The following is a 26,469-nucleotide window of genomic DNA, read 5'->3' as shown; positions in this document are numbered from 1 at the left end:
TTCCTCAAGGAGAAAATACATCACGTATGATTACTGCAGCATCTGTTTTCATGTGTCCATGAAAGAAGGGGGGGGGGATTATTGTACGTACGCTAAGCTGTAGTTTAAACATTAAAACAGATGTTGAATTCGCGGAAGGAGGGTTTCATAGTAAAATCAGGCAACTCGAGTCGTCCTAGATGTAAAGGTTGGAAATACAACGCAGGTCATTGGGCCCAGTATATTATGTGTGTGTTCTCTGACCGGTATGTACGTTGTTCCGGTCTTTTATCCTCTCTCTCTCTCTTTCTCTCTCTTTTTCTTTCTTTCTGGAGAATAAACGATGAGCCTTGGTGTAAAGTCAGCTACGTAACAGTGTGGTGAAAAAAGTTTTATAAAATTTTTTGAGTCCACACTATGTTTTCAGTGTACGAAAATGAAATTCGACCCATTCAAACCGCCCAACTCTGATTATGTGATTAGAAACTGGGTTTCACTCTCTCTCAAAAAAAGGGTTGCGCTATTTAATAAAAAACAAACCAAGTGCAGTGTAGTTTTAAAAGGTAACATTCACGTGTCAAACTTACCCTTTTTATAACTAGAAATATATTGATTACTCAAAAATGCTTCTATAAAAAACCTGTTTATTAAATTTACACAGGACAGGACCCTTTAATATCGTTGAAAACTTCATCTCAAATTTGCTCAGTCATGCACCATGTCAAGAGTAATACTCGGATATAAATTAGGGGGAGGGGATGCACCAATAAACAATAGAACATAATTTCTAGTTAACTACATATGTGTGTGTTGTGTTCCATCGAGTCGTTTTCGACTCCTGGTGATTCTCTGAGCATTCAGATCTGTCTCTGGCCATATCTTTCAGAAATTCCAAGCGCATTCTAGTTGCTTCTTCAACTCCAACTACCCATCTAATTCTTGGTCTTACTCCTCTCCTGCTTCTATCAACTTTAGCAAGCATCATCATCTTCTCCAGACTGTCATTTGCTCTCATAATATATCCAAAGTATGACAATTTTTGCTTGATGATCATAGCTTCGAGGGAGCAATCTGGCTTGATTCTGTCTATCACTGATTTATTGGTTTGCTTTGCAGTCCATGGTATTCTTAGTAAGCGTCTCCAAACCCATAATTCAAATACATCTTTCTTCTTTCACTCCTTCTCAGGGTCCAACTTTCACATTCATACAGCACCACAGGGAATACCATTGCTTTCACGATTCTGATTTTTGTTGCGAGGATAATATCTTTATCTTCAAGGATCTTGCTTAAATTTGTCATTGCTTTCTTTCCGAGTAATAATCGTCTTCTAACTTCTTCAGTACAATACCCATGTTTATCAATTCGGGATCCTAGGAGCACAAAATTGTTAACTACTTCCATTTTCTCCCCATCTACTTCAAACTTATTAAGTTCACATGTTGCCATAACTTTTGTCTTTTTGAGGTTAAGTTTAAGACTATATTTAGCACTTTCTTCTTTAACTTCCATAACAAGTTCCTCCAAATCTTCTTTGCATTCTGCTAGCAAGGTGGTATCATCTGCATACCTCAAATTATTAATATTTTTTCCACCAATTTTAATTCCAACTGAAGACTCCTCCAGCCCTGCCATTCTTAAAATGTATTCGCTGTACAAGTTAAACAGGTATGGAGATAAAATACATTCTTGTCGCACCCCTTTACCTATTGTGAAATACCCAGTTTCTCCAAGATCTGTTCGAACAGTAGCTTCTTGTTCATAATAAATTATCCTCATAGGATAATGAAATGCTCTGGGACTCCAATTGTTTTTAACACATTCCACAGATTCACATGATCTACAGAGTCAACAGCCCTACTATAGTCAAGGAAACAAAGGTAGACATTCTTGTGATATTCCTGTGCTCTTTCTATTATCCAGCTCACATTAACGATCTGATGTCTTGTTCCTCTGCCTTTTCGAAATCCTGCCTGTTCATCTGGCATTTCTCTCTTCATGAATGGTTCCAGTCTTTTCTGAATGATCTTAAGTAAGACTTTACTTGCATGAGAAATCAGTGCTATAGTTCTGTAATTTTCGCACTCTCTTGCATCGCCTTTCTTCAATAAAGGTATAAAATACATATGTAGTTAACTAGAAATGATGGCTAACTACATATGTACTTTATCATTTTATGTTTACGTGACATTTTGCTTAGTTTTGATTTTGTTAATACTTAAAAAAAGAAAAAAAAAAGCTTGCTTTCCTCTGCAGTGTGCAAGTGACTACTTGGGCTGGGGACTAGGCGTGCGAAGATTTAAAACGTACTGTACACATAAATGCACAAGTTTTCCCTCCTTCTCTACCCGGATACTCGTAATTCCGCTTAGCAACTGAACTTTTTCTTAGAAATATCACTCACTGGATATACTGAACAACTGCGAACTTTGATGCACGGTTTTCACATGACAACGTTCAGGAGTCCCTTCTTACCAGGCGTCTACTGTTTCATTTTTCGGATTTGATTGATAGTATCAATCAAATCCGAAAAATGCTCCTTTTATTTCAAAGCAGTTCAGTTATGCTCACAATTCAATGAAAAATCTGAATGCTTTTACTGCAGACGGACACACTTCACTCCTGGATGCTTTCTGGTTTGGTGATGAACATTCAAGGTCTGTGGTTTAAAAGGAGATCCGACCCACATTCGAAAGAATGAATTTTGATATTCACAAGACAGTATAACAACATCGACCCGAAAATGCTGTTATTACTAGCTATAACAGTCAGAAAACTCTTAGAGAGAGGGAGGGAGGAAGGAGTGAAACCCTATCCATTTTATGATCACTAAAAATCGATCGGACGCAACGCGCGTTATTTAAAGGTTAAGATGTTTTCGCAAAATAGCGCGAGGCCAAGAGTGAAAAACACGGATTGACTCAAACCTTCGTGTCAGCGAACAATTAAACACACTTTCTGTACTTCAAATCCAATTACCGAAACAGCTCATAAACCAAGGAATTATTATGAAAAGTGACAAAAGCAACTACGCAGTAATGATCTGAATAGTTTTCCAATTAGTTCAAAAATATGCTGCGGGGAATTCTTTAGAACGAGCTCATTTCACTTACCGACGTTTGTGATATAAAATTCCTTCAGACGGCACCAATCATTATTGGCGTTACAATCACGGGTGAAGATCCCGATATTGATTATTTTTCAAGTGAACGTGGCAAAAGAAAAGTTATTTGTGGTGCGTTTCGAGTTCACGTTTAACCCGTACCTATCGCTGCTGTAATGCATCATCATTTTCACGGCTTAATCTCACTTATATTTAACAATTATATAAACGAAAATCTTACGTACATCGTAGGTGAATGGAGCCAGAAAGAGGTAGTTGTGTTCTTGTTCTGGTCTCTGCACGAACAGGGCGTAAGGAGTCTCGTCGATGGCATTGGAAAAATTCGCCACTTCTAACCTTTCATTAGTCATGTAGAATGCTTGCGCGGCAATGTCGATTTTCTAAGAGGAAAGAAAAAGGAAGATTAGAGATGCAGTTATTAAGAAGAACATTCGGTCTGTGTTTAGCACAACCAACCAATCACAGGATCAGATAATTCAAACGAAGAAACGCGTAGCTGGCTGCAGTTAATTATGAAAAACATTAAAATGGTATTTTAAAAATTAAGAATTTTTAAAAATATACACCAAACAGAATTAATAATTTTAAAATGTACTAGAGCTTAAATAGCTCACTTGATTTCCATGGAGCCTTTGGCTAGAAAGACCTGGGTTCGGCTCAACTCGCAGTGACACGAAGAACCATTTTTATGAGTTTTCAGTTAAAGGTAAGGTAGCCTGCCTCATAGAGATGGAGGGTTTTTAATCCCGGAAACTCTGCTGTTTCGTCTCTGAAGAAAAAAAAAGCCAAACCGCCCCTGTGAACAAATATGTACAGTATGAGATTTATGTTGAGCCCATGCACGAGAGGTTGGTTGATCAACCTATAGTGCGTTAGTACCGTGTGTGGGTCGTGGGTTGGAAAAGGAGGAACTTCTTCACATTTGATTTAAGTCTGTATATTATATTCCTTGGGAAACACATCGGGGGGGGGGGAAGACTATTCCACAATACAGCAGTAGCAGGGATGGAGTAGGGAAAAGAAACTTGTTCTGTGGGTTTCAGGGCGTACTGTGAAGAGATGTTCAGCAGCAGCTGCACGTGTTCCAACGATCTTAGTACTAAGTGGGGAAATTATTGATGCTGTTTCAGATGAACATTTCCCATGGAATATTTGTAGAATACACACGGTGCGGAGATCGATCGTCTATGCGAAAGTGGGGGGGGTGTGAGTTGGTAAGAGATTGGTCATTAATAAGTCTGATTGCTCTCCTCTTTATTGAGTCGCGCATTTGAGGGAGCTTTTGGGGGCCATCCCATATGTGGGAGCAGTATTCGATAGTTGGGCGGATAAGTGATTTGTATAAGGGTAATTCCAAAAAGAGAAATCTCAAATTGTCTGCAAATTTGGGTGGTGTCAAAAATAATACTAGGAGAAAATGGTTCTTTTTTATGAGAAATAAGACAGTAGAAGGTTTTATTAGCATTGAAATTGATTAGGTTATCTGAACCCCCATTGGAGGATGGCTTGGAGATCAGAATTGAGGGCAGTGATGGTTGATGTTTTGTAGGTTGAGTTAAGTTGCATAGAGTGAGGTTTATCAAATGAAAGGGAGGAGTGAAATAACTACCAAACTGTTTATTGGATTGGAGGTCAACTGAAGTGGGTCATTGATGTATAGAAGAAAGATGGATGGTGGGAGGAAAGCACCTTTTGGAACCCAAGCATTAGTTGAAGGGTGAGAGGACACAGAACCATCCACCACCACACATAGTGTGCGTCCAGACAGAAAACTGGCAATCCAACCAAAGAAGTCCTGAGACCGACCAAACGATGGTAGTTTACTTAGTAAGCCTTTGTGCCAGACCTGGTGAAAAGCTTTGGAAATATCAAATGCAACCGTTTGAGATTCGCCGAAATACTCCATGGCATTTGTCCAGAGTAATAGAGATGGGTGGCATATGTGATCAGATCTCCTGTTCATCTGCAGCTACGGGATCCATACTGGCGGCTGTCGTTTATTGGGTGGGTGCCTTTCAGGAAGTGTAGGAGTATGAGATACTTGCCCTGAGGGAAATACAACAGACGAGTAGCAAACAGACTTCATTTGTTGCTTAAAACCCCTAATTAGGGAACTCGAACTGTCTAAGATGGACGAGAAATGGAATGGAAAATGCAATGTTTTCGGTTCTGGGATTCAGAGTTGAAGAATGGAATGCGAAGTACATTTTGAGACACTCATTGATTGCTGTTTTTAATTTTTTAACTCATTAAAATTAGCTATTAAATTTTCATTCCCAGAGCCGTAACTAGACAGGTGCAAAAAGCGTTTAGGCTCAAGGATTAGGAAAGCAAGAAAAGGGGAATTAAAATATATTTTTTATTTTAAGAATATATTTCAGATCTGCAATATTAATAAATATACAGTTGACCCTTGAACTGCGCGGGTCCAATTAGAAACGTATTGTTTTTAAATAAATATATTGGAAACATTTTTGGAGATTTGGGACAATTTGAAAAACTCGCAGGCGAACCGCTTAGCCTAGAATTATCGCAAAAATGAAGAAAGGGTTAAGTATGTCATGAATTCATAAAATATATGTAGATACTAGTCTACTACCGTAAAATGTGATAGATGTGAGTCTGCAAGGTTTAAGGTAATAAGTGGTGTACCACAAGGATCAGTGCTTGGTCCATTTTTATTCAATCTGTACATTAAGGATATTGGAAAGGATATGACATGCAACATAGAGCTATTTGCTGATGATGCAGAGATAGGTTGAGTAATCAGGAATGCTGTTGATATGTTGTACTTGCAGAATGATTTGGATAGGCTGGAATTGTGGGCGTGGGAAAATGGGTGTCAGTTCAATGTCAGTAAATGTAAAGTCATCCACTTCGGCATGATTAGATATCGAATGTCGTATTATATTGGTTGGATTATGCTTGAAGAAACTGATGAGGCTAGGGATCTTGGCGTGTTAGTATATAAGAAAATGAAGTTCAGGGATCGTGTAGCAAAGATTGCCAATACAACTCAAAAGATAATTGCAATGCTGAAACGAATGTTCACATGTAAAGATAAGGATGGCATTTTGCCTCTTTACAAGGCCTTGAGAAGACCTCACTTGGACCATTGTGCGCTGGTCTAGTCTTCTGATTTCCGTTGTGATCCTGATATATTGGAAACAGTGTAAAGGAGAGTGTTGGAAATGATATTAGGATTATGGAATATTAATTCCATAATCTGATATCATATGAATGATATGATTGAGACTTACAAACTTCTGAAAGGATCATACAGGATTTCGGTTGATGGAATTTTTTATTTTATGGAGTGTGTGTGTGTGGGGAAGGACAAGAAGGCATCCTTGGAAGCTGAGAATGAATACCGCTAAGAAGGGGTGAAGGATAGATGTTTCTTTCAGAGGGTGGTGCGTGATTGGAATGGATTGCCATTGGATGTTGTGAGTGCAAGCAGTGGGAATGAATTCAAGAATAAGTATGATAGCTGGTGTGCGTGTAGTATGTGGCCTCCCTCAATGAGTCTCTGACTCCCTGACGGTTTCTCTTATTAATAATAATAATAATAATAATATACACAGATCTATTATAAAAGTTAAGATTTATCAAAACGTACGCATACAAGCATTTACAGACCGTACATGGCGCCATTCGCAGTTGAGAGAAATGTAAACGGAAGTAAAGATGCAGTATTAAATCATCACTGTATAAAATTAACTTATTTATTAATTAGTTAAATTTGTTTAGTTAATTAGAATAAAATAAAAATTTTATAGCGCTTCATTCATTAGTGCATAGGCTAAGGCTACCGTGAGGCCATCGTATCGATTACACTAGGCTATCATAAAGCAATCACTTTCCTGCTTCTTTCTTATCAATGCGTGAACCCGTAAATAAATATTAATTTTTTCCACATTACTTTTTTATTTTTGATGTCTAGTGTTAGTAATACGTGTAATATCTCCAGTGTTTTATACCATATAAGACAACATTAGACGTAAACATCTTGTAAACAGACGACGTAAACTTACGGTACTTATGATTTTCTTTCAATAGCTTACTTCATTGAAATAGTCTGTTCACCGGAATTAAAATGATGGAATTCCGGTGAACAGACTATTAATAGTCAAATTTTGGGGGAGTCAAAAGTTATTGGCTCATTTTCGAACAACGCGGGGGCTCGGAACCCCCCCGTCAACTCACGCGTTGTTGAAGAGTCAACTGTGTGAAAATATATAAAAGTTATCAATAAACTTTAATGCTACATCTATTTAATTTCTTAATTATTTATTTCCAAAAAAAAAAAAAAAAACCTAAAAAAAGAAAACCTTGCACGAGAAAGAAAGGCCAGTTACGGATCACATCGAAAAATTCACTTCAGCGATTTCTTTAACGTGGCTCCCACCCTTTGTAAACGTATAATGCGTTAGTACCGTGGGTGGGCTAATAGTTTGTTCTTGTGCACATTAAAAATAGAGACAGCCTATGAACATGAATAAGACTGTCGCTGCTCAAATCCCGAAAAAAAAAAAAAACACTCTGGACAGCAGAATGTTCTTTTCTCAGTTTGTTCAGCGCAAAACTGATTTTTTCCTCAATCTAAACACCTTGAACGAGAGACTAGAAAACTTCCAGCACTCATATCAGCGCATGTATAGTAATGAAGGGGGAATACAATTATGATTTCTAAACAGCTGAGGTCATAGTCCTTATGGGAAATACTGCATAGGGAGGATTCTTCCAAAGCAGAGATGAGGTAGAAGAAACAAAAGATTACGACAATAATTTGGATTGATGTGTTTGGAGCTGGACAATGAATGAATGTTGACATTGAAACAATATCAATGCTAAACGTCCTGGTGATTGCAAACTCATCCTGAAAAGCAGGGAAGTGTATGAATTTCTGGACATGATGAGAAGATTGCAATTGGTTGCAGTTATCCTGATCAAGTTGATCACACGAGACAGCACCTATTTCCCCAATTGCTTTTCAAGTGTCGATGACTGCGAATAATTCACAAGCTAAAAGGGGGGGGGGACTTCATACCTCGAATAAGAAACGGCTTCGAACACTTTTAAAGTTGAATATTCAAGATATCTTTACAAATAAGGATTCTTGTGTCAAAGGATCACCATTGGAATATTTTAAACCATTCGTACGGAAAAGTTCATACGATCAATTTAGGATTTAATACGAAGTATGAGTGGATGCAAAATTATACTCACATTGGATTGCAACAAGCCGAGCAAGCCGTTCCAAGTATTTCCTTTCTTCATTCCAAAGTGCTTCTCATCTGGCTGCACCCAATCGTACCTAACGAAGAGGGAAGAAACTTATTTTAAAGCTGACTGTCTTGAGAAATACAACCCATTAATCAAATCATTTATGTTATCGGTAAGGTCCGTTTGGGATAGTCATGATATGCGCAATATGTTATCATTGCTATTTCTTATTCTGACTTACACCAAAAAAAGGAAAAGAAACCTTGGTCTGTGTTAATCCAATTGGTCAACGGAGATGATATCTAAATCACGCTAACCTCTATTTCGCGAAAACTTTCCCAAGGAACTTCATCAGTTTCATTAATAAGTACAACATAACGTTATATCAGAAGACATTTAATAATATCAGCTTCGTTTTCTTCTGTGATAATCTGATTTTTCTTCTGCGAACTTTAGATCTCCAATTAACATAATAATTTGGGCTTGCTTTGGCCGTAATTTTAAACAACCGAACGCTGCCCACCAAAGTCACTGATGAATTGAGTCATGTGAAGAAATTCAATTTTATCGTTTTATTATTTGTCTTTTTTTTTTTTCCGAAATCTCATTTTGGTTGTTTTTCTTAAAGACTTTTAAATCTGTTGAATTCAGCTGTAACAAGTATTTCTTTTCTTCCTTCCAAAGTGCTTCTCATCTGGCTGCACCCAATCATGATCCCTCATTACTAAGGTAATGCGGGATTATGATTTGATGAATAAGCACATTTCACTTAGTGGGATGCACCACTAAGATGAATCGATCGTTGAAAAAAGCTTTGCTGATTTCAAACTGTGTTCTACACCAATCGGTGCCTCCTCAGGTGTTTCCTCATGAAAGCTTTGCAAGTTATTACAGACACCAAATTGTGGATGAGCGGCATTTCATTACCCTGTATTTTTATAAGAAAGTATTTCGTGATAATTTTTAACAATAGTCTGTAGAAACTAGAAGTAATTGTTTTTTTGTCCGCACTTTCCTGTATGATTTGAAGTTACATTTCCAACTGCAGGAAGATCGAAAGATGTTCCTTTTTTTCCTTTGACCAGGCTGTATCATTTTTAGTGTCAGCACAGGGAAGATTCCACAGGAATGGAAAGAATGTATCATAATCCCATTGCACAAGGGAGGAGAAAAATTGATGTATCTTACTATAGACCTATCAGTATCTTTGGACTGGTGGTGAAGATTTTGGAAAGGTTGGTAAGAGATCACATACAAATAAGTTCACAGAGAATATGTAGTTTGCAATGAACAGAATAGGTTTACTAAGGTATGGTCATGTTAGAGTAACTTGCTCACATTTCATTATACTATCACAGTTAAATTAGACGATGGTTACGCGATGATACTTTTGGACTTTTCTAAAGCGTTTGATAGGATTCAGCATGGAAGGCTGCTGCATAAGTTAGGAGATATGGGATTACATGATGGCTGAGTGACGGATATCAAAAAGTAGATTATGGGGGATGTGAGTCGGCAAGATTTAAGATAAGTAGTGGCGTAATCAAGGATCAGTCCTTGGTCCATTATTATTCAGTATTTATTGCCAAGGATTTAACATGTGATACACAGTAATTTGGTGATGATTCAGAGATAGAATAATCAGGACCTATTAATATCTAGCGATATGTAATACTTGCAGAATCATTTGAATAGGCCAGACGTTTGTGCAGGTAAAAATGGCTATCAGTTCAATGTTAGTAAACGTAAAGGTATGCACTTTGGTACAATGAGCTATCCAATGGTGTATTATATTGGCGGGAGTATGAAGAGAAGAAACTGGCCAGGGTAGGGATCTCGGAATTTTAGTGGATAATTGACTTTCAGGGGTCATGTAGCAAAATTGCAAGTACAATTCAGAAGATAATTTCAACGCTGAAACGAATGTCGACACGTAAGAATAATGAGGTCATTTTTCTCCTTTACAACGCTTTAATGCGACCTCATCTAGACTATTATGTGCAGATCTGATCCCCTGATTTCTGAGGTGATGCAATAGAGTGGAGAAGATGAGGTGCAAAGGAGAGTTTAAATATGATATTGGGACTGTACAATGTAAATTATGACGGGGTAAGAATTTCTGGACTACAGATCATAATTCCCCTTATTTCTTCTGACTTGCAGTCAGAAGAAACAAGGGGGATTGTGATAGACCTACAAGCAGGTTTGAAAGAGTCATCGATGGAATATTGGTCTACTGGTGATAGATAGCAATAAATGGAATTTTTCATTTTAATGAGAGCATCCATGGAAGTTGAGAATGAATGTAGTGAAGAAAAGGGTAAGGGCTAGATTTTTCTCTCATAGAGCGGTGGAGCGTGAATAGAATGGCTTGTCTTTGGAGGTGGTGAGTGCAGGTAGTGTGAGAAAAGAAGATATCATATCCAAGAGAAGATATGATACGTAGCGTCCGGCGATGAGTTTCAGACTCCCTGAAGATCACTTGTAATAATAAATACGCTATTGTATTTGGTTCCAGCGTAAGTTCCTCAATTCGCAAGTAGCTTTCCTGATAATCACATATCAGAGAATTGTATAACATGGCACTGTTTATTATATCTAGATGAGCTTTATATTTAAGAAGATTCTTGACTGGGATATAATATTAAGAACGTGAAGCGAACCCTATGACACCACATCGGATTTTTTTACAAAATAAATTAGCATATTCTATCAATAAACGCAGGGATTCTACAAGGAGCTTCACGCTTTATTTTCTACCACTTACAGCAATTATAGTACAGCTAGAGAACATTACTGTTCTTAAAATTTGATAATCAGTATATAACCCTCGGTCGAGATGCTTGCTTCAGGAAAAAAAAATAGGAATTAATTTAATCAAGAAAGGTTCCCTGTTTGGTCCCCAAAATCTTTAAGGTCTATCTGTATTAATAGGAAAAGAAGCTGGTAGATTTAAACAAGTACAGGAACGTAATCCGAGAGTAAGTGACGAGTTAGAATAAATGAACGCCTATAGAAATTAAGCAATGCTATGATAAGTGAATTAGCTGAAATGCAGACTCTTACTGTGTCGTCATGAATATTTGTATCGCGTGTTTACGATATTTTTGTCACTACGACAGCTTTTGCGTGCTGTGCCTTTTTTTTTTTTTTTTGCTGCTCTGACTGGGGTGTAATCTTGTGCCCGGACGAGAGCTGGTGTTCTCTGAATCACCCTATGGGATGTTTATATAAATTTTGAAGAAGTAATCTGAAATGAAAACAACTCTTATCCGACAACTTCCCAAAACCTGTAAGAGGGAGAGACGCAAATTAAACAAATCAGGAATCAGTTAGTGGTGTGAATATCTTAAGTTGAACACCGATCGAAACATCGCAAAGAAATGCAAGCATCTGGCAGGTGTCGTATCAGAACATAACAGATTATTCACTATGCCGTAGGGTTATGTCTATTTGCTTAAATGGAATGCGTACAAACGATGAACTGAGGATCGTATTTATTACAAAAGGAAATTACTTACGTGAAGTTCATCGAAACAGAAATCTCGCGGATGAAATCGATGACCATCCCGCTGACGTCCAACTCCCCGTTCTTCATCATGATCTTCGCTCCAGGGGACGACTGGGGGGAGACAAATAAATAATTAGTTAAACCGCATTAATATCATTTCTTAATATTCCAAAAAGCAGAAGTAACATTTCAGCACTTAATTCGAAGTTTATAACAGCAAACAGATCTCCTCTCCCCCCCCCCCCCAGGCTGAAACGAGAAAAAGAAACATCGCACAACGAAAGGCAGAATACTTCAGTATTAAAGCCAGTAGAATTCTGTCTTTCACTTGAACTTGCTTTTCTTTTTCGCTTTGCTCAACTTTCAGACGGGAATAAGTAAAATGATTTGACTAAAATTTAACAGGAAAGATTTTTGCAAAAATGCAAAGAATGCGATTTAGAAAACAGCTAATGTATATTTATCTTTTATTTTGTTCCGACTATCTTCTGTTTTCCGCTCATTTTTAAGTGCTCACCACGCACTGAATTCTTCTTCTCTTCCGTCTAAGACGGGTTGAGGCTTCTCTTGAGCAGGATCTTCCAGTCTTCTCTATTCCTTGCTGTTAGAAAAAGTTCCTTATATGTTCTGCATCCCGAGACGTTCGTTATTAATTTCAGCCAGGTAATTCTTGGTCTTCCGGGTCTTCTTTTCTCAGTTGGAAAAGTATTGATGGACGTTAGGAAGTCTGTCTGCGTCCAGTGTGGCCAAACCATCTCAGTTGTTGTTTTCTGTTTTTTTCTATCATTGTCTTTTTATACAATAATTCTTGTCTGACTGCGCTGTTTGTTTTCTTTTCTATCCAACTTGTTCTGATTATTTTTCTTAAGCATTTAGTTTCAAATGCCAGCGGTTTTTTCTCCTCTTTTCTTAACTGTCCACGCTTCTGCTCCATAGATGACTGTTGGTATAATTATTGATTCATATAATTTGACTTTGGCTTGCTTAGATATCTTGTTTTTTTCCGGATTTTCTGTAATTTTCCCATGGTGGGCCATCCTATCGCTATTCGGTGTTTGATTGGTTTGAGTTCATCTATCGTGTCTGTTAGTTTTGATCCAAAATATATGAAGTTGTCTACTTGTTCTAATTGTTCTCCATTTAGGGTGGCTGAGATGGTAGTTTTGTTCCTCCCTATTATCATCACTTTTGTCATTTGTATATTTATTGTCATGTCATTGTTTTACAGGTTCGTTTAGCTTATTTATCAACCTTTGTAGTTCATTTGGGATTCTTGCAAGAAGGACGAGATCATCCGCATATTTGATATTATTTATGTTTAAACCATTGACATTGATTCTAGGATCATTGTCTATTGCATTCTTTACAAATTCGTCTAAATGTATGTTGAATAGGCATTGGGATAATGGGCATCCTTGCATTACTCCTTTTTGGATCTCTATGGGTTCTGTTGTGAGTGTGTCCTTTTTAATTATTGCATTTGCATTATTGCAGTAATATTTTATCAGAAACTTGTTATATATTTGTCTATTGCTTTTTCTAGTAGAACTTTAAGAAGGATTTCTCTGTTGATGCTATCGAAAGCTTGTTTAAAGTCCACAAAACAACAATATTGTTCTTTATGGTCTTCCAGCTGAGCTCTGCTAGTTGGTGCAATGTGAAAATCTAGTCTATTGTTGAATAGTTTCCTCGGAAACCAGCTTGTTCTATGCCTATCAGTTCTTCATAGGTGTTTTTTAATATATTTTGTATAATTCTTACGAATATTTTATAGGTGTGGGAGAGTAAATTGATTGGTCTGTAATTTCTGCAGTCTCTTTTGTCTCCTTTCTTGTATATTTGGGTGATCTTTCCAGTTCTCCAGTCATCTGGGATCTCTCCTGTTTGTAGTATTTTATTGAATATTGTTAAATATTCTATTGATGTGCTGTCTCCATATGACCACAGTAGGGATATATCAATGCTTGGTGCTTTGTTTTTCATCTGTTTCATTGCGTATCTAACTTCTTGTAAAATTTTTGGGTGGTCGTTATTTTCTTCTATTGTTGACATTGTAGTTTTGTTTCCTTGGTGGAAGATAGTCTTAAAATGGTTTGACCAGATTTTTCTTATATCTTCAATATTCCCGGTTTCAGTCATCTTATTGTTTATCATTGTTACTGCTTTTGCTGTGAATTCTTTTGTAATTTCTCTTATAGTGTCATGGAAGACTTTTAGGTTGTTTTGTTGGTATGCTTCTTGGCATTTCTTAGCTTTTTCTTCTAACCATTTTTCTTTGGCTTTTTTTGCATAGGTTATCAACTTTATTTCTTAGTGCTCTGTATTTTTCTCTATTCTCTTCTTTGTTTTGTTGGTTTATAAGTATCTTGGCCTCTCTTTTCTCTTCTATTGTAGCTACGATTTCTTGGGTTATCCCTGTTTGTTTATTTTGGGTTTGGAACCTCGAGTGTCTTTTGCAATTGATAACACTGTTTCTTTTCCTTCTTCTCGGTATTTTTCGCTGGTCTGGAAGATGGAGGGTTTTAATTTGAAGCACATCTGTTCTAAAAAAACGCACTGAATTAGAAAACCAATATTATTTCGTGATTAAACCTTTCAAAAAATGTCCTGTCTTTTAACTATCATAATTTCTAGAATACCATGCTTGGACACAGATTAGCAGCCAGTTTTGTTTTGGCTCGTAAAGCGAACGACTGCCTTCGCCACGTGATACTGCATGAGTCATTTACTGTAACGTGCGTGTTGCACATTAAGATATAAGGGACTGACAAGCTGGTACACTAATTATGTTATACAGGCAATTCACGATAAACCAGTCTTCATTAACCGAGCCCCTGCGTTTCCGTAGCCAGAAATTGAAGAAATACACGTGAAAAGTTAATGAGAGCCAAATTGTTTCTCCTACGCATCTCGAATATTCCCCCCCCCCCCTCGCAATACTGTTCACTCGAGTTAAACAGCGTTTTTGTTTCTGTTGCAAGCTGATAACACTGCGGTTTCGCTTGCATTTACGCTACCTTACTTCTTTGTTATTTTGCACATCATTGTACAAATGTCTAGAAAACCTTAAAGTAATTGATATGGCGTTTCATGCGCATGAAATGAAGAATATTGGCTATGTATAGCATGTTAAAATAATAAGAAAAGTGGTGAGAATGTGACGGACATTACATTTTCACGGTAGAGAAGATAATTCATGTTATTCTGAAGAAAGCTAAAGACTATGAAGCGAAGGCTGTCACAGTACTGAGGCAACCTCAAGGAGAAGGATTGACAACGAATGTCGAAGAACTAGAACCAAGGAGAGGGGATCTTTATAGCGTCAAATCCCTATACCCCCCCCCCTCTCTAAGACCCCTCAATCAGAACCCTCTCGTCTCCAGGTATCTGCTATGGTGGAAGATGAGCCGACAGTGAATAATCAACTTAGAAAAGCAGAGCAAAGGCAAAAAGACCGGACTAACCATAAAGCAGCAATTTAAAGATTCTTGTATTTTACAATAACATACTTTTTTTATGGAAATGATCATTTCCCCTGTCATGGTCCCAATAAAGCATTAATACCGTTAACCCTTATGGAAATTTGTCCCTTGCTAAACCGGCCTTCACTATCAATGGTTATTGTCATATCCACATAATGAAGACTCCTTAATAATTATAAAGTGGTTTGAATGCACATTTTATTGCACGTCCAAACCCGTACATCTTTTTATAAACCTCGATAAAATTATAACAAGGGATCCTAAATAGCCTTGAAATCTATCCTGTTGATGAATATTCGTGGCGCAGTTGTCCGTACACCAACAGCCCTTAAATGAACTTTCTTTGGAAGTTGCATGCTTAACAGAGCCGAAACCTATTTTTATCACCCAAGAAGCAAACACAGCATTATTTTACTTTGCTTTAAGGCCTAGTAACAGCATCATGTTGCATTTCGTCAACTGTTCTTCTTTTTTCTCCATATTTAGGCATTTCAAATTTAGTCCACAGTATCGGCGCTTATTTAGGCATCTCAACTGGTGAGACTGCTGGGAGCCATTTTTCTTTATGTGGCTCCCACCCACGAAGGTGTCTATAAATCTATAGTACATTCGTACCGTGGGTGGATTTAAGGATTTTTATTTCTATTTTTATTGAAAAAACCTCCTTCCTCAAGACATTTCATGACATTCGTGCCCACGGTGGGATTCAAACTCGCAGCCTGTTTGTTGGAGAGCAGGTACGCTAACCACTCGACAAACCTGCCGGCACATTTCTTTGCATGTCGCTAATATCAGCAAGTTACTGATGTGGACATCAACTTCAACACACACTTGGCTTTGATCGGTAAACTGCAGTTTGATAGGATTACGTTTCTTGCTCTTCGCTGCAACACGGTTTTACGCATTGATGGCATGGACTGAAAACTGATTTAGGGAAAACGCTGTGAAGTTAATATTTCCCACTTTTTAACGTGACTAATTCTGCTCGTTAAGTTTTCCGTCTTCGTCCTCCATCCATTTTAATATTTTTTATCAATTAACAAAGCTCGTGGTCTCCGCAGACAGATTGTTACGTGCACGTTGAGAGCTACTTGTGCTGCTTCTGAGAAGCAGAGTACATTTAAATAATCGGCATATCATTTATATGTTTTTCTGTTAGTAACATCAGAAAGCCTACTTACATCTACGATGCCTATTCTCAGTTTTTTCCCGCGGAAATCTCCTGACGAGAGGGGAAAGAGGGGCGCGTGCATTCGAGTTCCCCGACTTAATGTCCATTCTCCTATACTTTCCAGTTTTTTCAGATAGTTCGTCTTCGACGAGTGGAGAAGGGCGGTGCTCTTGATGACGTAGTTAATGCATTCACCACAGCTTACCTGCTGGCTGAGGATGTCCTACAAGAGAAAGAAAGAATTGTTCAAAAAGATGAAATATCTTTGATTAAACTTGAGAGAAGTTTATTAACTCCAATGACCAGCAAACAGGAAATCATAAATTATCTCAGAGAGTTCTGTTCTTATTAGAGAGATTAAGTTTGTCTTCTGAGTTGTCCCTCCACCAAAAGGCAGCGTTCATACTAACCTCTACTCGAAGGTTAAAATTCGAGCGTACAATAAGTTAGCGATTCTTCACCTCCAACCAACTGCCTGCAGGTTCGAATCCCGCAATGGCCATGGATGTTTGTGATTATCTTCAGGTGGAAAAAGAATTCGTCGTTGGTGTGAAACTGCCGTCCTGCTTAATCGGAGGCTTGAAGTGGATTGAAAAAAAGTTCCACGTTTCATCTTATATAATTAGACGGAATATGCTTCGTCTGTATTCGGACTATATAAAAATAAAAAAATACCAAAAATATAAAATTAACCCTTTGTGAGAGGCAATCATAGAAAGAAAAAATGAAAGGCGCATCTTTTCTTATTTATATGTGGTCTATCGCCAGTTTTCTGTTTCGTTGGAATAAAAATCGGAGTTTTCCGGAGAGACCAACCGTTACCACCCGTGTATGAAACTTGTTAACTCGCCTTTATAGTAAAAGTTCACCATTTTCCAGACGGGATTAAAACCCGTCTGTTTCCAGCCAAGATACACGTTACGTGGTTCTTCTGAATGCGCGACGGAGGTGTTCACTAAAAGAGAAAATGCAAACGAATCGCTGTGTCAACATTTTAATGTTGGAAGCTAAAGAAACGAAGTTGGCGGTTGGTGTGCCTCATAATGTGGTATATTAGGAGCATTATTTATCCATTTCTGGCATGTTTAAGTTCGAAGTCGTTTTCGTTCCTCACGCAGAAGTTCATCCAAAGCAGCAACGAAAACATTCTCCATTACCTGATACCGACCTGTCGACCTCATTCCACAAATCTCTTCAGCTGGCTTTGGAGTACACCTCATATGGTTGAGCTCGATGGTGCCATGGTGTTAGGTTTTTTTTTTTTTTTTTCCATCGGAGAGAAAATGGTGAAGCATTCACCGGAGCAAAGGCTGCATTTCTGTTTCTTTAGGGACGATCTTCCGAGAACCGCTGGGGAGCGTTAATGTTTATGACCGTGGATTTCAGGTGTGGACCTCTTTCAACTTCCACACAAGCTACTTGAAGGCGAACCTTAAGCCTATTTTAACTCAGGAGAATGTATTTCCATGCAGTACAATGTATTGCATTCTACAGGACTCGCAATGGATGTTTGCATGTTTGGAGCGTCCGTCGTCTTTTTGACTTTTTTTTTTCATTATTAAATGGCAAATTTTAGGATAATGTGGGAGAGGGAGAAAAATTACTTTCTCGAGATCTGCAGCTGCAACTAATATGAGAAAAATTAGAATTATAAATATTAGAATCATAAATAATAAATTATAAAATATAATTATAATTTATATAATTATAATTTATATAATTTATAATTATTAAATTATAAATTAGAATTATAAATATTAAGATTATAAATATTAGAACCATTATGCAACTGTGAGGCTCCACGGAAGGGGAATTTTATTTGCATTCTTCTGTCAGTTGTTCGACTTTAATAACACCAGTGAGCTAACGAGAGAGAGAGAACACCACATTTCGTTTGTCGTGCATCGTGACAGTCCAAAAGGGTATTGCAGAACGATCTTTTGGGACTTCGTAGCAGCTTCTTTGGAAATATTTGATTAAAAAAATATTATTATGCGATATTACACGATGCATGATCGGGCCAGTGATAAGAATACAGCAAAACCCAACTATACCTTCATCGTTGATATTATTCTCTGTTTCGTGACCGCAGGCTCTGCTTGGGTGGCGTACGTCCCATTCTTTGCAAGTTCTCCAATCGTCTGCCCAAGCGTTTTTACTGCCATTTCAAGCTGGCAGCCTCGGGGTTCCTGAAGACGGGAAAATAAAATAAAATAAACGATAAAACATTAATAAAGCTTACGAACTTCTTTAAACGACTATTTATTTTCAATTCGGTTTATATATAACTTGAATTGAATTTCCTTTAACATTTCCAATCTTCAAAATCTTGGCTCACCTGACAGGTAGAAGGCAGCTCGTCAGGCGAATCACGGTAGATGATAGCAACGTTGGCCACCTCGGGTACACTTGCTAAATCGTCGAGGTCGTCGGTGGGATAATCGGTAGACACGAACACCCATTTTCGCAGTGGATCTAACAGTTCGAAATCACTTGCCTAGAAAAGTGAAGCGTGTTAAAAAAAAAAAAAAAGGCAAAGAAAGGATTGAATTACTTAAACACGCGGAATAAATCAAAATAAGAAATACTTCGCTGTCTGGGTCCATTAGCCGGTGAAGGAGTTCTCTTATTTTGCTTATAAATTCGGAATAATCTGTTCAGTAGAATTTCTTATCCAAACTTAATTAATAGATACTTAAAACTGCCCATGACGACCATAACTGCGGGGTCTCAAAGGACCTTCCCCAAAACTAGAGGTGAGAGTGCTTGCTGAAAAAAACTGAATTTCCTTACATTTAAAACGAACTCTTCCACCTGAGTGTAACCGAAATATCATATGAACACACACACACACACACATATATATATATATATATATATCTTCTCTTTTTCAGTCGTGAAGATACTTCAGGCGCAAACTTCGTTAGTACACTTGGATCAAGGATTAAACCAAGAATAGCATTTCTTGGTATCTTAATTTAATTTAAGAATGTTATTATTGTAGTAGATACTTTCAGGGAATCGGACTCATTGAGGGATGCTGGAGAAGGTGTAATTCTTTGATACTTATCATCTCTCTTAGAAATATTCCAATAACTCACTCACGATGTCCACTGCCAGCTTAATTCTTAAACGAAGTAAACCTTGACCTTTCATTCTTCCTGACCATACCCACTTTCCAAGAATTATTCCAGTGCTTCTCCCTGCCATGAGCTGCTGATTTGGTCTTATCAAGGCCTTTTAAAGTGGAGAATAACTTCCCTATCCTCGCAAGTTGGTTATCTTTTCAACATTTTCGTCTATCCGATATGATGTCGTAACATCTTCACAATGTGGCCGCTAAAATTTAGCTCACCGTCAACTATTTCCTCTGTTTTTAGCTTCATCAAAGAATTGCAACAAATTCCCATTAATATTCTAGTCAGTCAACGTGCAAGGATTCTGTGTTTGAAATTTCCTCTATTCGCCCTGTCCAACTTAGCATTGTCCACATATAATTGAATGCTTCTCTCCAGACCATTCCCAGTGTCACTAATATAAAAATTAAACGAGTGCAGTCCAAGCACAGAACCTTGCAGTTGGTTACCCTCATTCTCTTAGATTCAGCAGGACTTTACGCTTAACCCAATTACGTCCTTCGAGACCATCTTTGCAGACTCATCGCTCATCTTTCCACCGCTTAACTATCGTGAGACTCACACTCGCCAACCCACTATTTCGTTCTCGTTTCCTTAACTAGACGAACTCTTCTCCACCCAACAGCAATCTACACAGATCAACATACAAGCGATGGAAGTCATTTCTTCTTTCTCTCATTCTACATATCGTCATAAGATCCATAATTATCGTTCTTCTTAGCTACCCACTGCACTTAGCACATTTACACTTCACACTTTCTATGCTCCCTCTCATTTATACTTCCCGCAAATCATTCGTTCCGTTTTAGCACAGTCAATTCATCTGCACCTCTCTCTCTCTCTCTCTCTCTCCACAGCCTCGGTCATTATACCAACTGGAACGGCTCTCGAAAACATCTTCAACATCTGGTCAGATTTTGCATCCTTGACAATTGAATCTCCAACCAACGCCATTTTCTTTTTTTTCATTTCTCCCCACTCCCCCACCCCGACTATTCTACATTCCAAATTTCTGCTAGGATCAATCACCTGCAACTTCTCAGTTACTGGCACCTTTTGTGGTTGAAGATGCTGATCTTGTAACTTATGCAGGCGCTCAGGATGTATCCTAATAGATTACAGAACCACTACTTCTTTGTTGTGAAGGATGAGGAAAGGGCGAAGCGGGAACTTCCTTCAAATAAAACTTGGATGCTGGGTTCGATTCACGTATTTGACCAATTTGACTGGATGTGGATAACTTGGGTAGAATTAATACTTGATTATCTCCACACGACTCTCATTCTATGAGATGAGGTTAAGTATAGAGTAATTCAACAATATTAAGAGTTGGCAAGTTATTTGCAACTGGAATTAACGTTCTACTTTGATGCAGGCTCTCAGAAGATACAAATCCACTATTTGTTGTCATTGTCTGAACATTATCTAAGTGTCTCCATTTCAGTTACTGGATAATCGACAGTTCTCGATCCTTCTACCATACTATCACTGAACTTCGTACAGATGGAAGCAATTTTTGTGTTAGACTAAGGCAGGGGTGGCCAACCTTTTACGTTCCATGCACTGATGTTTTCACGTACGAGTTCAGATGAACCATGCAACTCTTGCAACCTTAAAAACTCCCTGTAAAAATATGTTAATATAGACATATTTATTAAACTCACTTTCCCAGTTCATTGAATTCGCGCTTACTATCACCTGTTTTTCTTTTGCTCATTTTCAAAACACAACTTTGTAGCGCACGAGTATCAATTGCAAACTGACTGACAAAAACCTGCGACACACCGCTGATGCTAACGCTTGGCGACTCAATATCAAACAAGTGAATGTGCAAAAGATGTGCACAAAAAATCGCTAAAAATAATGACTAAGTTTTAGCTTTTATTTTCTACAAATCGGTTAATATTTTTTGCATAAATAGGCTCACTTTTTTTATTATTATCACTGGGGTACAATGCACAACTTCTAATCATCCAATACGCGCCATCCATGGACTAAGGTATACTTTCAACGAGGGACAGAAACCTGAGTTAGTGGGCAGTTAGGAGCCGATAATCGACCTTCTTTCATTAATGACTAACTTTATCTCCTCATTAATATCCTCAAACACCTCTGGTCTATTTCACTGATTCTTGACTTTTTTCCGTTATGACTTTTCGATTAGAATCGCTAAGAAATCTCAGACATCTTCCTCTTTCACTCTTTCTTAACGCAGGTAATTCTTCCGCTTGTTGTTTTTGTAGTACCGCAGTAAGTGTTAGGGTCTGAAGAATGAAGTTAGGATCACCCCCTCTTGCTGATTAATACCAGAAACATCCCAATATCCACCTGCAATCGCTGTGAGACTCTTCACATTCAGAATTGCAGAAAACTTGTCGTGCAATTTCACTCCGCAGTCACTTGCAGACGTGTGCGTTTTATGTCATTGAGGATCGCAATGCATGTTTACAAGAATTTTCAATAAATAAGCTGTAAAGGAATGTACTGTACGCAGTAAACACCACTGTGTGAGCTTTTAGGCTTCTGTCGAAGCACGCTGAAGATCCATCCACAGGAGATTCACTAGAAAGCAACTGATCAACACCATATTGATATAGTGATTGTCCAATTTCAAATATACTTGCCGAGTTTCCGTCTTTACAAATTAATGTTGTGCGCTAGGTTTATAGCCAGCAACGATAAGTTGTAAAAATACAACAAATAGACTCGCACTAAAAGATTGGCAGTTAATTTGAACAACACGCACTTATGAATTAGGCTTAGCAAGTCGCAGGTTTGAAACTCCAAATGCCTATGAAAAAATCACCACATATTAATAATTTTAATATACTCCGATCAGTCATACATTATTAATATCAATTACCAAATGCGAAACTGAAAATACACGCGATAATTTTATTCCATGATGTTTGCCTCTTTATAAACAAAATGCAAAAAAGTGATTTAGCACACACACGCGGAGCATTTAGTTGTCATAACTTTGTGGTCTGCGTGATATAAAAAAAAAATTAACCTGGAATGTAATCGTAACGTAAATTTTCGCTGAACTCAAAGCGTTACAACTTAATGAACCTCACCAAATCGAGAATAAGCAGTGCGCTCCAGTTAAAATGACCATCGTATAGATGCCTACGTTAACATAATTTTATTACTTACATAATCATACATGCATTTAAAAATTCTTTTTTACTTTCTGTGCATGCAAATCATATCGAAAATGGAGGAACTACTGTAATTCGTAGTTTTGAAGACGGGCAGTGTTGTTGTGTTCATCAGATTATCCGCATTAATATAACAAGTATACTGAAGAAAGTCGACTTCCGATGGCATTCAGAAAAATGGGTCCAAACGAGATTTTTAGTAAATGAAAACTAAATTTCTGCATTTAATTTTGAATCAGGAGTTCGCGGGAGATGTTGGGGCATCTCAAGTTCCAATTGTTTGATTCTTCCAGTTCTGAGACATTTCCTACTGTCCTTGATCCACGCTCGGATTGCCAGCGCGCATCAAACCCATCTGATGCACTTTGGGCTGCGTGAATTGCAATATCTGTAATAATTATGCACGGCTGGCAGTGATGTATAGTTTTTTTATGTTGCTCTGCCCACGAAAGGTTATCTGCAAACCTAGAGTACATTTTGTACCGGGGGTGGGTTAAGGATTTTTTTAATTTTATTTTTTTTATTAATATTCATGGCTATTTTGCCAATTTTCATAAGGGCTTGTATTACGTCATTGGCTTTTATTCTCCAATTAAATCAAAGCATTGGCGATATGTATTTTGAAAACATAAATTAAAAGAAAAGTAATATAAAATAATAATTATTTTGACATATATTTATAGAATTCTCAAGATTAACTTTTATGGAACGGCATCAGAATATCGATAAAAAAATTCATCGCCCGCCTAAGACATCCCTGCCCGCAGCGAGAATCGATCTCGCAGCCTCTCGGTTTTAGATCAAGTACGCTAACCACCAGGATCTGTTTTTTATTATTATTATTATTATTATTAATTGACACCTCCAGGGAGTCCAAAGACTCATCGAGGGAGAGTGTGCCAACAGCATCGAACGATTGGGCCCCTTCCAACTACTAACCGCGCTCAAACTTACTTAACTGAGCCATTCGTGGCAGAGGCTCTATCAATCGACCAACCTAAGTAGCAATTTGAATTTTCATTCTGTAATCGATTTTCTGAACAAAATGCTAAAGATGCTGTTTGCTCTTCAGTTCAGTTCGCTTCTCCGTTGTGGTGTCTCCAGCAATTATAATCCGAAAATAGCGGATCTGAATTATGATATAAAAAGTGTCAGAACGGAGGGACGGAAATCCGATTAGAAAAGAGACTGAGCTCATAGAGCGGGCCTTTGCAAGTGTGCATTCGCAGACAGCAGAATTTTAAAAAAATAATAATTGGAGGGTAATGTTGGTAGTCTTTTGTTAAAACCAAGGCATTCTATCGGCATCACATTGATTTTATTTCAGGGGATGGCTTTGCAGCCTTAGCAAATGACAAATGTTGCGATGCTTTCAAAAAAAATCTTATGGTCGTCCTGATTCCAGGTGACAGGATATATAAAACTCAAAGCGGTGAAAGAATATTTATATATTTTTTGAACAGTTTGAGTTTTATCGGACGCTCCATGGCTAACGACAAACTTAACAACCTTTTCAGTAATATTTTAATCCTTCTGTAACAGAACATGCAAAGAGTTCCTAGAGAAGTTGAACCCGGTTAGATTTAATGAAAGAAATGAATCTACCAGCAGCTGATTATGCGATAATTGGTGGTGGCGGTTTGTGTGTGTGTGTGTGTATGGGGGGGGGGGATCGCTAGTGGAAGGAGAGTGAAAACAGGCAATTTCAGCATTTTCACAGAACGGAAAAAAATTTGAAATATCGAATGAATGCGAGACCTTCAAATGCGCTTTATGGTCGAAATACCAAGTATTGCCTTCTTAATAAGGATTGGCTTATACCGTCGTATTAGTGTACGTGCAAACATTCGAACAAGTTCCACAGAAAATTAACCTCGCCATCTCCAGTCAGGAAGATGTTTCGCGAGTGACTTTGGACTGGAGATGACGACCAGGGAAAGTCATTTACATTTAATCACGTGGTCAAGGCCAGACGAGTTTCTAACTAGGTTAAAAAGGAGACAAATAATCTGGATGAAAGCAATAATGGGCTCGGTTTGCGCAAACTAGAAAAAATTTAACTGGATCGCCCAATATAGGAATCGCTAGAGAAATCGGTACTGATTTTGACTGGAAGAAACACACTTGGGAAAAAATTAATTGGTCTCGGTGTGAAGGAAATTTTAGTTGAGAAAAGGATGGACGAGTCTGAAAGATTTATGTGGCGACCGGCACTTTTTGCTAAGACGTAGGAGGACTGGTAAGACAGTGAGTGTGAGAGCGAATAGAGTTGCGTGGAGAGTTCCAGTCGAAAGTGAAATATTCAGCTGAGGAACTGTGCTAGAGGATTCAGGAGAGTGGGCTGGGATGGATGTAGTCATCCCCGACCATAAAAGACAGCCCCTTATCCAACCAGAAACTCCCCATTTGATTAATCGCGTAAGTGCACTTGGATCTGTTTCGCACGAATCATGTTAAGGCGCCATTAATGGTTGCTCTGATTTAACCTGAACCAAGTAGGCGACAAAGACCCCCTGAGAGAAAGAGCGAAGCGAAGGTTTCCTAAGATGGCTCAGACGTGCACATAACCAAACTTAAGACTTTTGTCATTTTGAGAAGTGAGAGGGAACGCCAACTTGCCCTTTGGATCACATTTTTTCAGACTGGTAAATTTAGTGGAAACTTTTCTGTGATTTATGGTCCTTTCATGACATCCAGGGAAAGGAAAACAGATCACTGATAGCTTTCATAGCCTAAGCTGACGACGTACTTTAAGATAACGAAACTGGAATCAAACAGGGGGAATTGCTAGTGATTAATTTGAGTGCACTGGATAGCGTTCCGTTTTGCTAGCACGAAGTTAACATTAGTGCTTATTAAAATTATTACTTAAACATTCCGTGTGTCCTACTTTATTCCCATAATCAACAGACGAACCTGCCTACGGTTATAAACTGCCACATCTCGAAGTATGGCAAGAGACAAAATGCGCCTTCTCGCTAGTAACGTCCTGCTAATCCACTGAAAGCTGTAGGACAGAGCTTCGCTTTTTCTGTTTGCGAAGGAATGATTTCGGACCGATTAACTGTCTCTGGAAGGGTTCAAATACGAAGCTCGAGACAGGGGAAAAAAGCGTGGTTAGAGAAATGATTTTTTCTCTAACCACACTAACAACGCATAACTGATTTTCCTGGCGAGTTGTACAGGTGACGGGAGTGGAAATATCGCCAGTGAAGTCCGCTCACATGCGTTACGTGCAAGGAATTACTTTCGCTTCGTGTGTGGCATTTGGGATTTCCCTCAAATCTGTTTAGTGGACTATGTTTGATTTGACCTTCAAACATAGCAATTCGTATTCTATAATCAGTCGGTGAAAATCGGTTAGGAATATGCCGTCTACATCCGGAGAATTTCGACTGCAGTATCGAAGGATAATCACCGTCTTTGACGTATTTGCAGTCGTTCGTTTATCGGTAAGTAAGCGAGCGAAGGAGTTTTCAACGAGTTTATACAAAAACAAAAGAGAGATAAATGGAAAATTTTCTCCTCCCATAACATGTTTGCCGAGAGGTATATCAGAGGCCGCTGTTTACCTCCGTACTGCTTGGAAACGCAGGAAGAGTGACCGGTTGCAATTATGGTGGCGTGCGGGATTTGTTTTCGTGTGGTCCATTTTAAATTTCCGATCGATGTGAGATA

The 26,469-nt window shown here is 38.2% G+C and overlaps 1 protein-coding gene across 1 annotated transcript in view; it reads right to left on the bottom strand.

The window, feature by feature from the left end:
* Positions 1 to 26,469, bottom strand: part of LOC150106180 (ionotropic receptor 93a-like) — a 125,023-nt gene that overhangs the window by 11,142 nt on the left and 87,412 nt on the right. The window contains exons 5-10 of the mRNA XM_090392947.1: positions 18,832 to 18,990; positions 18,548 to 18,682; positions 16,504 to 16,716; positions 11,851 to 11,951; positions 8,333 to 8,420; positions 3,328 to 3,483 (exon numbers count right to left, since the gene is read on the bottom strand). Coding sequence (XP_090249073.1) covers positions 3,328 to 3,483; positions 8,333 to 8,420; positions 11,851 to 11,951; positions 16,504 to 16,716; positions 18,548 to 18,682; positions 18,832 to 18,990 — 852 coding nt within the window. The remainder of the gene's footprint in view (positions 1 to 3,327; positions 3,484 to 8,332; positions 8,421 to 11,850; positions 11,952 to 16,503; positions 16,717 to 18,547; positions 18,683 to 18,831; positions 18,991 to 26,469) is intronic.

This window comes from Typopeltis vanoorti, chromosome 5 (genome assembly GCF_054136105.1).
Source record: "Typopeltis vanoorti isolate ZY-2024b chromosome 5, IOZ_Tvanoo_1.0, whole genome shotgun sequence".
Taxonomy (NCBI): Eukaryota; Metazoa; Arthropoda; class Arachnida; order Uropygi; family Thelyphonidae; genus Typopeltis; species Typopeltis vanoorti.
Note: the sequence above shows the minus strand (reverse complement) of the source record. Positions and strands in the feature narration are given on the sequence as shown.